The 13708-nt window shown below is 40.3% G+C and overlaps 2 protein-coding genes across 2 annotated transcripts in view; one reads left to right on the top strand and one right to left on the bottom strand.

The window, feature by feature from the left end:
- The window catches only part of nup133 (nucleoporin 133), a 50334-nt gene extending 48182 nt beyond the window's left edge, over positions 1–2152 (top strand). The window contains exon 26 of the mRNA XM_072265391.1: positions 1795–2152. Within this exon, the coding sequence (XP_072121492.1) occupies positions 1795–1949 (155 nt within the window). The 3' untranslated portion in view covers positions 1950–2152. The remainder of the gene's footprint in view (positions 1–1794) is intronic.
- On the bottom strand, positions 1508–13399 carry pdcd2 (programmed cell death 2). The gene is made up of 5 exons (XM_072265392.1): positions 12747–13399; positions 12486–12626; positions 10821–10936; positions 5507–5620; positions 1508–4013 (listed from the first exon to the last, which is right to left on the bottom strand). Exons 1-5 carry the CDS (start codon positions 13279–13281, stop codon positions 3852–3854), a joined length of 1068 nt encoding a protein of 355 aa, XP_072121493.1. The 5' UTR covers positions 13282–13399; the 3' UTR covers positions 1508–3851.
- Between the last annotated feature and the right edge of the window lie 309 nt (positions 13400–13708).

The following is a 13708-nucleotide window of genomic DNA, read 5'->3' as shown; positions in this document are numbered from 1 at the left end:
ACAAGTTGGTTTGTTTGGGATCTTGTGCAACTATTTAAATATGAATAATTAGCACATTGAATCAGAGACAAATAGTACAGAGACCAGCTCTTAAGGCAACCCCGAAGCCAATCTACACGAATCCCATATGCACACGTTCAGCCTGTTTTCTTCTACTTTCCTATTCAAATACCTGTCCAAGTGCATTTTAAACATCATAGCATTGCCTCTGCTGACAGGTCATTCTGGGGAACTAGTGCCCTCTATTTGACAAGACTTCTCCTTACGATATCTACAGTGGCATGCAAAAGTTTGGGAACCCCTGTTCAAAATTTCTGTTACTGTGAATAGCTAAGTGAGTAAAAGATGACCTGATTTCCAAAAGGCATAAAGTTAAAGATGACACATTTCTTTAATATTTTAAGCAAGAAAACGTTATTTCCATCTTCTGCAGTTTCAAAATAACAAAAAAGGAAAAGGGCCCGAAGCAAACGTTTGGACACCCTGCATGGAAGTACTTAGTAACACCCCCTTTGGCAAGTATCACAGCTTGTAAATGCTTTTTGTAGCCAGCTAAGAGTCTTTCAATTCTTCCTTGCAAAAGGTTTCTAGTTCTGTGAGATTTTTGGGCCGTCTTGCATGCACTGCTCTTTTGAGGTCGATCCACAGATTCTCGATGATGTTTAGGTCGGGGGACTGTGAGGGCTACGGCAAAACCTTCAGTTTGCCCTCTTGAGGTAGTCCTTTGTGGATTTTGAGGTGTGTTTAGGATCATTATCCTGTTGTAGAAGCCATCCTCTTTTCATCTTCAGCTTTTTTACGGACGGTGTGATGTTTGCTTCCAGAATTTGCTAGTATTTAATTGAATTCATTCTTCCCTCTACCAGTGAAATGTTCCTCTTGCCACCGGCTGCAACACAAGCCCAAAGCATATTGATCCACCCCCGTGCTTAACAGTTGGAGAGAGGTTCTTTTCATGAAATTCTGCACCCTTTTTTCTTCAAACATACCTTTGCTCATTGCAGCCAAAAAGTACAAAGGAACATCTAAACAAGCCTGATGCATTTTGGAAACAAGTCCTGTGGCCTGATGAAGTTAAAATAGAACTTTTTGGCCATGGCCGTCAAAGTCCCCCGACCTAAACATCAAAGTATGTGGATAGATCTCAAAAGAGCAGTGCATGCAAGACGGCCCAAGAATCTCACAGAACTAGAAGCCTTTTGCAAGGAAGAATGGGTGAAAATCCCCCCAAACAAGAATTGCAAGACTCTTAGCTGGTTACAAAAAGCATTTACAAGCTGTGTTACTTGCCAAAGGGGGTGTTTCTAAGTACAGCCATGCAGGGTGCCCAAACTTCTGCTTCGAGCCCTTTCCCTTTTTTGTTATTTTGAAACTGTAAAAGATGGAAATTAAGTTTTCTTGCTTAAAGTATTTAAGAAATGTGTCATCTTTAACTTTATGCCTTTTGGAAATCAGTTCATCTTTTACTTGCTCAGCTATTCACAGTAAACAGAAATTTTGACCAGGGGTGCCCAAGCTTTTGCATGCCATTGTAAATTCACCCCTATTTCCTTAAACCTGTACCCTCAAATTTTAAACACACAAGCCCTGCAGAAAAGAAATCTATTTTGGTTTACCTGCACAGATGTCTGATTATGAGGCATAAACCCTGATTGTTTTCTACACAGATGAAGGGTAGTTCTTAAAGAGTGAAGAATGATGGATCACTGTAAATGTTGTTTCCCAATGCATCTGGTATACTTGCTGTTGAGAAATGTTTTTACACTGAATAATTTTCACTCGGTTTCATTTTAGGAGTTGAGCTGAAACACTACTTGCCAGAAGTAAAGTTCTTGCTGCTGTCAGATCATCTAGTGACTCTGGGATCCAATTCGTATTTTGAATTCCTCTTGCAAGCAAACTATGAACATTACATAAAAGCACAATCTGAATTGACCTCTATTGTTTAACATCCTTCACTCAGAAGGTAATGTGAATAAGCCACCTGCAACACAGAAGTTTTTTATATGTCACAAATTATTACATTTCTAATAAAGTCAATTAATTTCACAAAGATTGTTGAGTCGCAGTTATACAGCACAGAAACAGGTCTGACGACCCAACTCCTCAATACCAAGTTGCTGACATGCATTGCCAACTTCAGTGAACTCTGCTTCTCTGCAAAGCAGTACTTTTGCAATTTCCCACCTGTTTTGAAGGCTCAGCTGTAGCTTAATCAGAGCCAGGTATTTTGTAAATGGGAATAATGTTTTGTTCATGCTTTAAGATTTAATGAGTGGTGTGTCCCACAGATCATTTCTTGGCCTTCAATAAATTGGTGCATAATATTGACTTGGAGAAGATTGAATGTATACAGCGTAGAACAGGCCCTTCCTGCCCGATGAGCCGCACCGCCCAGCAACACACCTTTTTAACACTAGCCTAACTTACAATGAACAGTTCACCTCAGTGTTTGGACCACATGAGGAAATGGGAGCACCCGGAGGAAACCCACACACTCATGCAGAGAACATAACTCCTTAGCGATGGCACCATAATTGAACTCTAAACCCCAGAACACCCAGAGCTGCAATAGCATCATCAGCTGCTACGCTACCATGGCAAGAGGAGATATTTGGGCTCTGCCACAAGCCAGAGTAGGTGGGTGAAATCTTGCCAAATGCAATTCAATACATGAAAGTGTGAGGTATAAAAGGAAACCAAGCTCAAACTTCTCAATGTAGATATTGCAAATGACTAAAGTACGACAGATCCAGTTAACATTGCTAACAAAAAATTAGCATTCAGGTGCAGGTTGTAGTTCAGAAGGTAAATTACAAGGGATTAGAATTTTAAAATATTGTTCTAATTGTACAGGGCATCATTAAGGCTGCACCTTGAATATAATGTAAAGTTTACATTTAAGGCAGAATTGGAGGTGGCGAAGTGATTCATTCAACTAATTCTTTGAATGAGGGTTGTCTTCAAGCAAAAGGCAAAACAACTTAACTTCATCTGTATTACCTATTTTAAAGAATGAGATATTATTGAAATACGCAACGATAAGTGGGCATGATAGGACATGTGTTTCCAATTATGAGAACATCAAAAAAGAGATGTTATAAGAGGGCACTGATCTAAAACTTATTGGGATTTTCTTCTGATAATGGGTTTTGAATCTCTGGAATTCTATATCCTAGAGTAAAGGCTAGATTACTGGAAGTATTTAATGGTAAGGTAAATTTGACTAATAGCTCTCAATTTTCCTTCAGAGAACTGGCTAAGAAAAGAAATTGTGCCACAAGGTAGCCACTTTGCTATTTTTGCAATAGTTGCTTTTCTACACCATAACTCCTGTAACAGGTAGTTCTACAAATAGAAAATCTGAGTTGCAGGTAAACATTTGTCAACCATGCTTCATGCTACCCATGTGACTTTTCTTCTTTGAATCCATACAGGAGCTAAATTTTCCCGTCACTATACTCAACTGGATGTTTCAATGCAATAACCAATTTCTTACAACGTGTAGAATTGTTGTCTCCATTTAAAATGTTCTCCTCTCCATACATACCAAAATTACTAAGACCACAGCATAAAAAGATAATGTATCAATACAATTTACTATTTGTCTGTACATTATCTTTTTTCTCAGTTTGTAAAACAACAGTCTTTACAAAATAAGACCCCAAACTATCTGTCTCTCCATTAATTTTAAGTATATATTCTTGGAGCAATGGCTGCTGATTGTTTAGAACATCTTCACACAGTTGGAAGTGCGAGTGAACACAGTCATGTTATCTATAAAAGAGAAGTCTTTGGAGGTGAAGGGGAAGGAATCTAGGCAGTAGATTCTGTTCATATGCAGCAGGTGATTAGACCTGCTCTGCAGAAAAATCCTGCTTCCAGATGAACTCGAGAACGTATGTGTTGCCAGGGTCACAGCTTTGTGCACACGTATAAACAACAAGTGTTCCCCAGTCCAAACTTTCTTCAAGACGATCCACTTTAAGCTGGTTAAGCAACTGTGGCATCACCTATATTAAAAAAAAATCTCAATAAAGATGAGCAGCTAAATTTAGTCCCTGTCCATCAAAATCCAAAAGCAGGAACTAATTTTGGAACAGAAGTCCCATTTGTTCGCACCTGACGCAATAAACTTCCTTCTCCAGACAAGAGCCTCTGCACAAGATGGAACCAGTTTAACATTCAACAAGATATCCAAAATAAAATTATGGGTTCTGATCTGATTTACTTCTCTGCTGCAAGAATTTAGATAACTTAGCCCCATCTACTCTGCGATACAAACTACAACGTCTGTCTACAAAGCAACAGATGACATAGTTAAGTAAGACAGTAAGTGAGTTCAGATTTTAAAAAATGCAGCACTTAACATACACTATTCAAGGCAATGAGAAATAAATTCTGAAGGGTTGTGACAGAGTGGATCGACAGCATGTTTCATCTAGGGGGAAAAAATCTCAAACTTGGCATCACTCTTTACCCATATAACATGAGACTTTTTTTCCCCAAGGTGATGAGGCTTTGAACCTTTTTGCAAAGGGCGTGTCAAAAAGTGTTCACACTTTTCTTAAAGCTGGGGAAAAGAACTACCATAGGGTAGGTGGAGTGCAATGTTGAAGTTACAAGCAGGTCAAAAATTGATCTTGAGAGGCCACAGAGCTTATCCCTGCTCTTGGTTGGTATGTTGTTTATCCAAACAGCAAGTTTTGATTTGCGGATTATTGGCCTTGTAACTTCACATAAGCCAACACGCCATGAGACAGGGCAATGTTTACCCGAATCTGCAGCACACAGGCAATTTTGAAACAAACTTTTCTTTGGAGCAAAACTTTTATTCTGTCCTTAAACTCAAGAAAAGAAAATCTCTTCATTCTTTGATTCTCTATAAATAATGTTGGGTCAGGTTACATCTTCAGACAGCAACGGTTCAATATCAGTTAAAAGACTTTTCATAGGAACTAAGAAAACTAGTGAATTTGAAGAAACTTGATATAAAATCTATTTTTCCCCACTTTCCCCATTTCTGATTAAGGGTCTTTTAGGTGAAATACACAGCTGTTCCTGTTTCCAGAGATGCTGCCTCTTCAATTAATTAGTTCCAATAAATTTTTACCCTACTTGATCAAATAAGCTAAAGCAATTTAATTAACCTACATTAGTCATTGAAGTAATTTGATAAAAATAAACAATCCAGCATTTTCAAGTCCATGGTAATACTGGATTAGTGAATTTTCTGGGCTATTCAATGTCATTTCTATTAACACTTCAATTTTTTTTTAAATGTTACAGAGTATGATGAAATTGTCTATTGAACCAGATAAGGGAGCACAGAAGCTGGGGTCCCATCAGTGAGAAAGGAGCACAAAATCCGGGATAACTGTGTGTTGAACTAGAGCCAGCAAAGCAAACTTAATTTATTTGGAAATATAATTGCCAAGTACCTAACCTTCTGAATTTCCAAATGGTTTGAAAGCAGATATCCAGAGTTTTACTGTATAATTCATACCTGAAATTCAAATTCACGCCGAGCTCCACAAGAACAATTTGGGATATCATTATCTGTTGGAGTGTTATTACCAGATACCCACAATGGGCCTCCGCCTCTGCAGTAGCGCAACACCTACAAAAAATGAAAAATAAGTGGAGAAGCAACAAGTCTGTCTCAAGATTGGTGTAGTTTCTGGCTAAACTAAATCCAGTATTTACTGAATAATTTTGGCATTGTAACAAAACTGACAAGGCTATTTCTACTGATCAGTTCTAAAATGTTGTCAAGGCAAATAAATATCAAAAAACTTTACCAAAAGAAGTAGCATTCTAAAGGCAGGAAGCTACAGCCGTGGCTGACAAGGGAAGTCAAAGCCAACATAAAAGCCAAAGAGAGGGCATATAATAAAGCAAAAATTAGTGTGAAGTTAGAGGATTGGGAAGCTTTTTAAAAACCAACAGAAGGCAACTAAAAGCCATAAGGAAAGAAAAGATTAAATATGACAGCAAGCTAGCAAAAATACAAAAGATACCAAAAGTTTTTTTTCCCCAAATACAGTGTATAAAGAGTAAAAGGGAGACAAGAGTAGTTACCTGACCACTGGAAAATGATGCTGGACAGGTAGTAATGGGTGACAAGGAAATGGCAGATGAACTTCAGAAGTATTTTGTCTCAGTCTTCATTGTGGAAGACACTAGAAGTATGCCAGAAGTGCAAGATTGTCAGGGGTCAGAAGTGAGTATAGTTGCTACTACTGGGGTGGTGATGATAGGGAAGCTGAAAGGTCTGAAGGTAGGTAAGTCACTTGGACAAGGTGGACTACACCACAGGATTCTGAGGAGATTGTGGAGGTATTAGTAATGATCTTTCAAGGTACACAGGAGTCTAGCATGGTTCCAGAAGACTGGAGAATTGCAAATACCACCCCATTCTTCAAGAAGGGAGGGAGTCAGATATAGGCCAGTTAGCTTGACCTCAGTGGTTAGAAAAATGTTGGGAGTCGGTTCTAAAGGATAAGGTTTTGGGGTACCTGGCACATGGTAAAAGAAGCCAAAGTCAGCATGGTTTCCTTAAGAGAAAATTTTGCTTGACAAATCTGTTGGAATTCTTTGAAGAAATAACAAGTAGGATACACAAAGCAGAATCGGTGGATGTTACGTACTTGGATTTTCAGAAGACCTTTGACAAGATGCCACATGAGGCTGTTTAGCAAGATAAGAGCCCGGGGCATTACAGGAAAGATACTAGTATGGATAGATTGGCTAACTGGCAAGAAGCAAAAAGTGTAGTGGGGAAATGGGAGCATTTTTCTGATTGGCTGCCAGTGACTAGTTGTGTTGTCAATGCCTTAGACGACGGAATTGATTGGTTTATGGCCAAGTTTGTAGACGATACAAAGACAGGTGGTGGGTCAAGCAGTGTTGAAGCAGGGAGCCTGCAAAAGGACTTAGATTAGGAGAATGGCAAAGATGTGACAGATGGAGTACAGTGTCGGGAAGTATATGATAGATCATGCACTTTGGTAGAAGGAACAAAAATGCAGACTATTTTCAAATACAAAAACCTGAGGTGCAAAGGCAGATGGGAGTCCTCATGCAGAATTCCCTAAAGGCTAACTTGCAGGTTGCTTTAGATGTGAGTTGGCAAATGCAGTGTACCTTTAGTCCCAATTCAGCAGCTGCCCAAATTGGCCAAAGTTTCATGGAAATAGATAGATATATAAAAAAGACAAACTACCAATAACTAAGTAACAAATTATGTATTCTAATGAAGTACAGAACAAATTGGAACACCACGAATACAACTACAGTGGCATAAAAATGTGTATTAGTTCCTAATTATTGAAGGAATTTGTTCATTCTATTCACATTCAGATCAAAATAAAGAACAAAATGATTGAAGTTATTGCTTTTTGAATTGGTGCCTTTCAGCCCAAATGAATAACGCAATTACACACAACTGATGCTATTTAGAAACTGTTTGCTCTAAGTTGGGTGTAGTTTCTAAATGGTCACACAAGTGCATTCAACTGATGCTAATTAGAAACTGTTTGGCAAGTCTCCAATGTTGTCACCCAGATTGTTTCCTTAAGAGAAAATTTTGCTTGACAAATCTATTGGAATTCTTTGAAGAAATAACAAGTAGGATACACAAAGCAGAATTGGTGGATGTTACGTACTTGGATTTAAGCAGCATAGTGTCCCAAATAAAGAGAATCCTGGCTATTTTCTTGATTAGCTTTTGTTCTTTACAGTTGGCCCAAATACAGTAATCAGCTGCCCCAGTTAACCGATTGCTCAAATAGCCAGATTTTACTGTACTCACCACTCTCTGGGAGAAAAAGTTGGCCTTCTAATCCCTATTAAACTGTTCCCATACTGCACACATTATTGCATAGGTTGGTGCTTGCGGCCCCAGTCATTCACAATCTGAAGCAACAATCTGGGTGACAACATTGCAGATGTCAGGTCACCCAGTTTGGTGCACAAAAACAGTAAAGCAGATTATCTTCAGTTGGTGATGGATCGGAGTTCAAAAGCACCCAGATTGCCAAGCAGCTGGAATGGACAGATTTGCCCACTCATATACTGTGTCCGGTGCTCCCAGTGTGGCCTCCTGTATATCAGTGAGACCTGACAAGGATTGGGGGACTGTTTCACCGAGCACCCGCCAGAAGAAGCAGGATATCCCAGTGGTCACCCATTTTAATCACTTCTGATTTTCATATGTCAAATCATGGCTTCCTCAACAGTTGCCATGAGGCTACACTCAGGTTGGAGTAACAACACCTTATATTCTGTCTGGGTAGCCTCCAACCTGAAGGTATGAACATTGACTTCTCTAACTTACGGGAATGCCCCCCAGCACCCCCCCCCCGCCCATTTTTGTTCACGTTTCTCAGTCCCTTGTACCTTAAATCATTGAAAATCGACATACAGGTAGAGTAAATATTGAAGTGAAATTAACTGAATTGTTAATTTTGTTCTTACCAATAACAGTATATATCCTTGCCACAATGGGAGACCAACAAAGATAAAAGACCCTTTCCTAGTGTAAGGTTTCACTGTTAATGTAATGGTCGCTCTGTAATGTTCCACTGCTAAGGCAATGGTTTCTCTGTAGCCACAACGTTTGGGTTATGACTAGAGATAACAGGGCCTTTGGAATGTATGTTAGCCAATGAGAGGATGTTGTTCTTTCTTGTGGATCTGGGAGAAGGGATCTCGCGGTTTTTTGTGGGGGAGAGATGAAAAAGGACGCGAATGGAGGGTTGGTAGACCGTCGGACAGGGTGGACTGAGGAGCGAGGGTCCGAGGGTCGGCTACGCTCAGAGAAGGTCGACGGGAACAAATGGAGAAACTGAGCTCCAACGTTTGTGCATTGAACTGCTTTATGAGAATGGGTCCTTTTTTATTTGTTTCTTTACTAACCCCTATAGTCAAATTAAGAATGACTAAGCTCAATCGTTTAATCGCTTATTGTGTGCTGTTCGTTATTTCATGCTACTGATTTGTAACAGGGGACACATCACGCAGCATCCACCCAAACGAGATTTCTTAAGTTTGGCCGGGCCACGGGCTGTGTCCCCAAGATTAAGCTGCCAGCCAAACCAAGGGTTACAATAGTATAGCAGTTTTGCCAATCAAGTAAGATTGGATATACCAGCTTGTATTCACTAAAACTTAGAAGAATGAGAAGTAATTGCATTGAAATTTAAATTCTTACAGGGCTTGACAGAAAGGATATTACTGCCCAGAATTAGGGATAGGTACAGTATTTAAGACTAAGTGAAGGAGAGAGTGATGAATCTTTGGAATCCTTTACTCCAAACATTTGTGAATGTTCAGTTGTTAGTATTTTTTATAAAAACAGAGGCTGGCAGATGAGTGGATATGAAAGGAATCAAGGGATGGCAAGGAAAGATTTTAATTGTCTAGAAATTATATTCGATTACTTCTTCATATGTGGACAGAAAAGTAGCTTCAGAAATGGATTGCCATATCTGCTCATCTTGGCTGAATATTAAATAATTGGTGACTCCACTGTGCTGTATAAATTGTGGCAATTTCCTACGCTCTCCCTCCCCCGCCTTGATAAGTGCTTGCTTAAAAAAAATTACAAGTTGCAAGGACAAATTGGCTGCCTGATACTAGTGGAAAATGGGATTTATTCCACAACATACCATCTCAAATTGTATCTCAGACATACTATTTTAAATTGTCCAGGCTAAATGGTCATTGAGATTAGCAGGCACGACCTGGTACCATGGAGAAGTTCTAGGATAAGGGTTCTAAAGATATAAAAACAGCAATGATACACTCGATTAAGGCTGGAGTCACAACCCGACCTGAGTGAGAGTGAGAAGTGGAAGGAGCTGTCGGACATCTGGGGTTCCCTCCACCACTGCATGGATCAGTTCCTGAGTGGTTGATAAATATTCTTTATTCCATAGTTTTTTGAAATGGTTAATGAGTAGCTTTCATATCCTAATAAAGTGGTAGCTTTATATCCTTTAACACATGTACAAGGATTCTTTTGTTGGCAAATACTTCTTGTTGCTGAATCAGAAAGAAAAGGAATTTTTAAAAAATATTTTAGTTAAGAGATATGGGAATATTGCAAGAAAATGGAAGAAAGGTACCAGTTCAGCCATGAACTTAATGAATGGCATTGGAGGCATCAAAGGCCAAATGACCTCCTCTTGATAGGGTAGTTTTCAGAATTGGGTAGAACAGAAAAATGACAATTCTAGTTGAACTATTGGCACATAATAACAATACTGCAGGTTAGTGCAACAGACTGATATTAAAGCAAACTGAATTTAAAGTTGTGATAAATACAGAGCTCAGGAACAGATTATAACAGCTTTTAACTGAAGCAGTTAAACTAATTTTTATAAGACAAATAATTGTTCAATTTTTTCATCTGTGCATTTCAGCATTTAGGGGGAAGGAAAACACTTCAGATTTTACTCATAGGAGCTAACACGAATACTAACTCTACTCTCACTGCTCAATCAATGCCCGATCTAGTAAACTAAACTATAGTATATTAAAAATGAATATGAAACAAAACATTAATGACCAGGTAACAGTACTTTTTATACCAAGATTAGCAAAACACACTTCATTCATGTGATTCTATGATTAACTGGGGTGACAGTTAAGTTATTTAAAGTACACAGTTTCATTTTACAAGTCTTCCTCTCTAATGTAAAGTTGCAAATCACTAATAAATTTGAGTTATAGTCAAGCAAAAGAAAGAGAAAATAAAATGTATGACTTGACAGATATCTAACCAGCTCTCTCCTTAAAGGACACATTCTACAGACCTGATCTGGTGCTAATGCAATCCGCTTCTTAAACTTAGCAAAGATCTGGTCTTCTTTCGTTGCATGTTTTGCCATGGCTTCCAGCTCCTGCTCCTCCATCACCTCAGACATGCAAACTGACCACAAAGATTGTTACTGGACATAGGACAGTTATCACCTCCTCCTCTATTATGTCAGACTCAATTTCTTCCACTTGTGTTTTTCAGAGCTGTACTATGCAGGATGAATACTCTATAGACTGTCAAACACCAAAACAAAATGACAGAAAGCAAGCATACTATCCAGCTCAAATGTTACTTTGCTGCCCAGGGTCAGATGATAAAACCAAGATTTATCATACACAAGTATTGTGGAAAAAATACTCAGTGTCTTTATTAGCAAGAAAAAGTAAATTGTCAACTCCAGTCTGCTTTACATAGTTTGGCACTGCAAAATTAAAGATGGGAACAGAAAATGTAGAAAATAAATTAAATTTCAGGAAATATGAAACCAAGGAAATGACAAAATAATTTTGCTGCTGTAATTGTTCTAAAGACACATTTTAAAGTTTTAGTGGGAACTCTTAATATTTCACAGAATGATGATGGTATTGGGCTTGCTGTTGCAAAGTTCTGAACTCAAATGAAGATCTTAAGCCCCATCTGATATAGGTAGCTGTGGCTAGGGAGGTTTTACTGTAGCCAGCTACTCTTCAAAGGCTGGATCACTTCCCTGTTTATCCTCCATGGCAAGTTTAGCTGCCAATACCCAAGAACTGAGCACGGGAATTCCCTTCCCTACCAAGATGATGATACTTCCAGCCAACAAAGTAGTTCAAACACAATTCGCTTTTAGTGATGCGCATTTAAATTTACATAAAATTCTAAAGACACATTTAAAACTCAAGATTTTCTACTTTTTAAAAGATTTCCAAATTACAAATGATTTCTAAAAGAAAGGATTTTCAAAACACAGGTACAATTCCTGCAAGCTAAAACGACATGAGAGTTGCAGATGAGCGAGAAACCTGTTGCAGAAATTGAAGGCAGATGAAGATTCTTTTCACACCACCTTTCTAAATTTTTTTATTGTCATCCCTTGACTATTCCAAACTAGCCTGACTGCTCCTTTACACTTATACTGTTTTTTTGTTACTTGATGACCTCACTCGCATGCACTTTTTTTTTAAATGCCTTTTCACACAGATGGTCTTAAAGGTTCTAGGGAGAGATATTCCAGACAACCAAAATGAATGGTGTGAAGGTTGACAGAGTACACAAATCTTCCAACTATCGACAGGTCAGCTATTTGATCTGGTCTGTAAACTTGCTTGAACTAAATAAGCCAGTGTTGTCTGGTTAGATGCAAACCAACTAACATAACCCCACTGCTTACACTACATCTCCATCAGCCCAGTGCTGTTTGCAAATCTATCCTTTTAACCTAGTACTGACTATTGCTTGCAGTTTACATTTAAAACCGAATACTGTACCGGTTCTTGTTTACGACAGGAATTTGAGCAAGAAATATCAGTTGGGTTTGAACTTACTCAAAAACAACTTTGATCCCTTGAAATGTCAGTTGCTATGTCAGAAGGTTGAGCTTCTCAGAGGGGCCCCAGGCCCTGGACAGTGAATTTTCATCACAATATCAAATTAGATTAGTGGTAATCCAATACTCACTCACCACTTTTTTGTACTGACATTGAGTCCATGCACGTTTGGAGTTCTTCCAGCTCCTCACCCTCCGATTCCTCGAGCTCCATCACCAACTCGAACTCGGGAAAAAGGATATTGAGAGCTGAAAACCCATCATCGTCCGGTTGTCCTGCAAAACCGACAGCGGGAGAGACACCGACATGAAGTTTGATAGAAAGGGAAGAGACATGCACACATTTGGTGACCGCAGCTCCGCACCGTTACTGCGTGATCCCACTCCATCACTCACCGGGCTGGCCGCACACCGCTCGGTGCCCCGCTTTCCAGTCGGCTCTTTGGTGCTCCTTGCCGCAGTACCGGGCGCGACGGCAACGGGAGCAAGTCTTGGAGCCAGAGGCGCCGCACACGCGGCACAGGTTGAGCCCAGGAATCGGTCTGAGGGGTGCATCTGGCTCTGGCTCCGGCTCCGGCTCCGGCTCGGGCTCGGGCTCGGCCGAATAGAAATCGTTGACCCGCCCCAGCTGGCTCCGCAGGATGATGAAGCTGCGATCCGGACAGTCCGAGAGCGCGCAGCAGAAGATGAGGAGCGAGCGGTGGAAGGCGCTTTCCCGCGGCGCGTACACCTGCAGCAGGAACATCAGGGGCTGCGCGCATCCGCCGCACCGCAGGCGCTCGGGGCCCGGCAGCTCCAGGCTCAGCCAGGCCGGCCGCCCGCCCACCTTACTGGGGAACTGCGAGCTCGCCAGCCGCGCCGGGGCCGCCGGCTCCACGAAGCCCAGCTCCACGGGTCTGGAGCCCGGCAGCCCTGGATCCCGCTCCTCCATCCTCGCTTCCCAGCGTCGCGCAAAATTGGCGTCACTTCCCCTCCTTGTGAAACTTATGGCGGCTCACAGCAGCATCAGGTGCATTACCGCCACTAACTGAGTTGGTGTGGAGCAAAGAGACAGGGAGTATACTCGTTAAATTCACTCCCTCCCCCCAGAAAACTCAACTAATATCAAAATGTTTAATCCTATTCAGGAAAAAAATTAGCACTCACATACATTACGATGGCAGTGATATCCGAACAGACTTGCCACGTTAAACTGTGTCTGTCCCAAAGATTTCAATTTAGCAATGTTTATTTTGCACCTCGTAGGAACCGCATTCAAACAATAATATGCTGCGTCGCTTCTTGACTAGTGCACTCCCGTATCATGCACATTAATTCTCAACAGGTTTTCCATTTAGTATGTCCAATACGTAAACGTA

The sequence above is a fragment of the Mobula birostris genome, chromosome 8, assembly GCF_030028105.1.
Source record: "Mobula birostris isolate sMobBir1 chromosome 8, sMobBir1.hap1, whole genome shotgun sequence".
NCBI lineage: Eukaryota > Metazoa > Chordata > Chondrichthyes > Myliobatiformes > Myliobatidae > Mobula > Mobula birostris.
The sequence above is the reverse complement of the archived record's forward strand: the minus strand, read 5'-3'. Positions and strand labels throughout refer to the sequence as shown.

Excerpts from the sequence above, each read along its gene's own strand:
- pdcd2 (XM_072265392.1), bottom strand. The coding sequence starts at position 13,281 with ATGGAGGAGCGGGATCCAGGGCTGCCGGGCTCCAGACCCGTGGAGCTG. Across the intron at positions 5,621-10,820 it reads TTGCATTAGCACCAGATCAG|GTGTTGCGCTACTGCAGAGG; the intron begins GTCTGTAGAATG and ends CATTTTTTGTAG. Across the intron at positions 4,014-5,506 it reads GGCGTGAATTTGAATTTCAG|GTGATGCCACAGTTGCTTAA; the intron begins GTATGAATTATA and ends TTTTTAATATAG.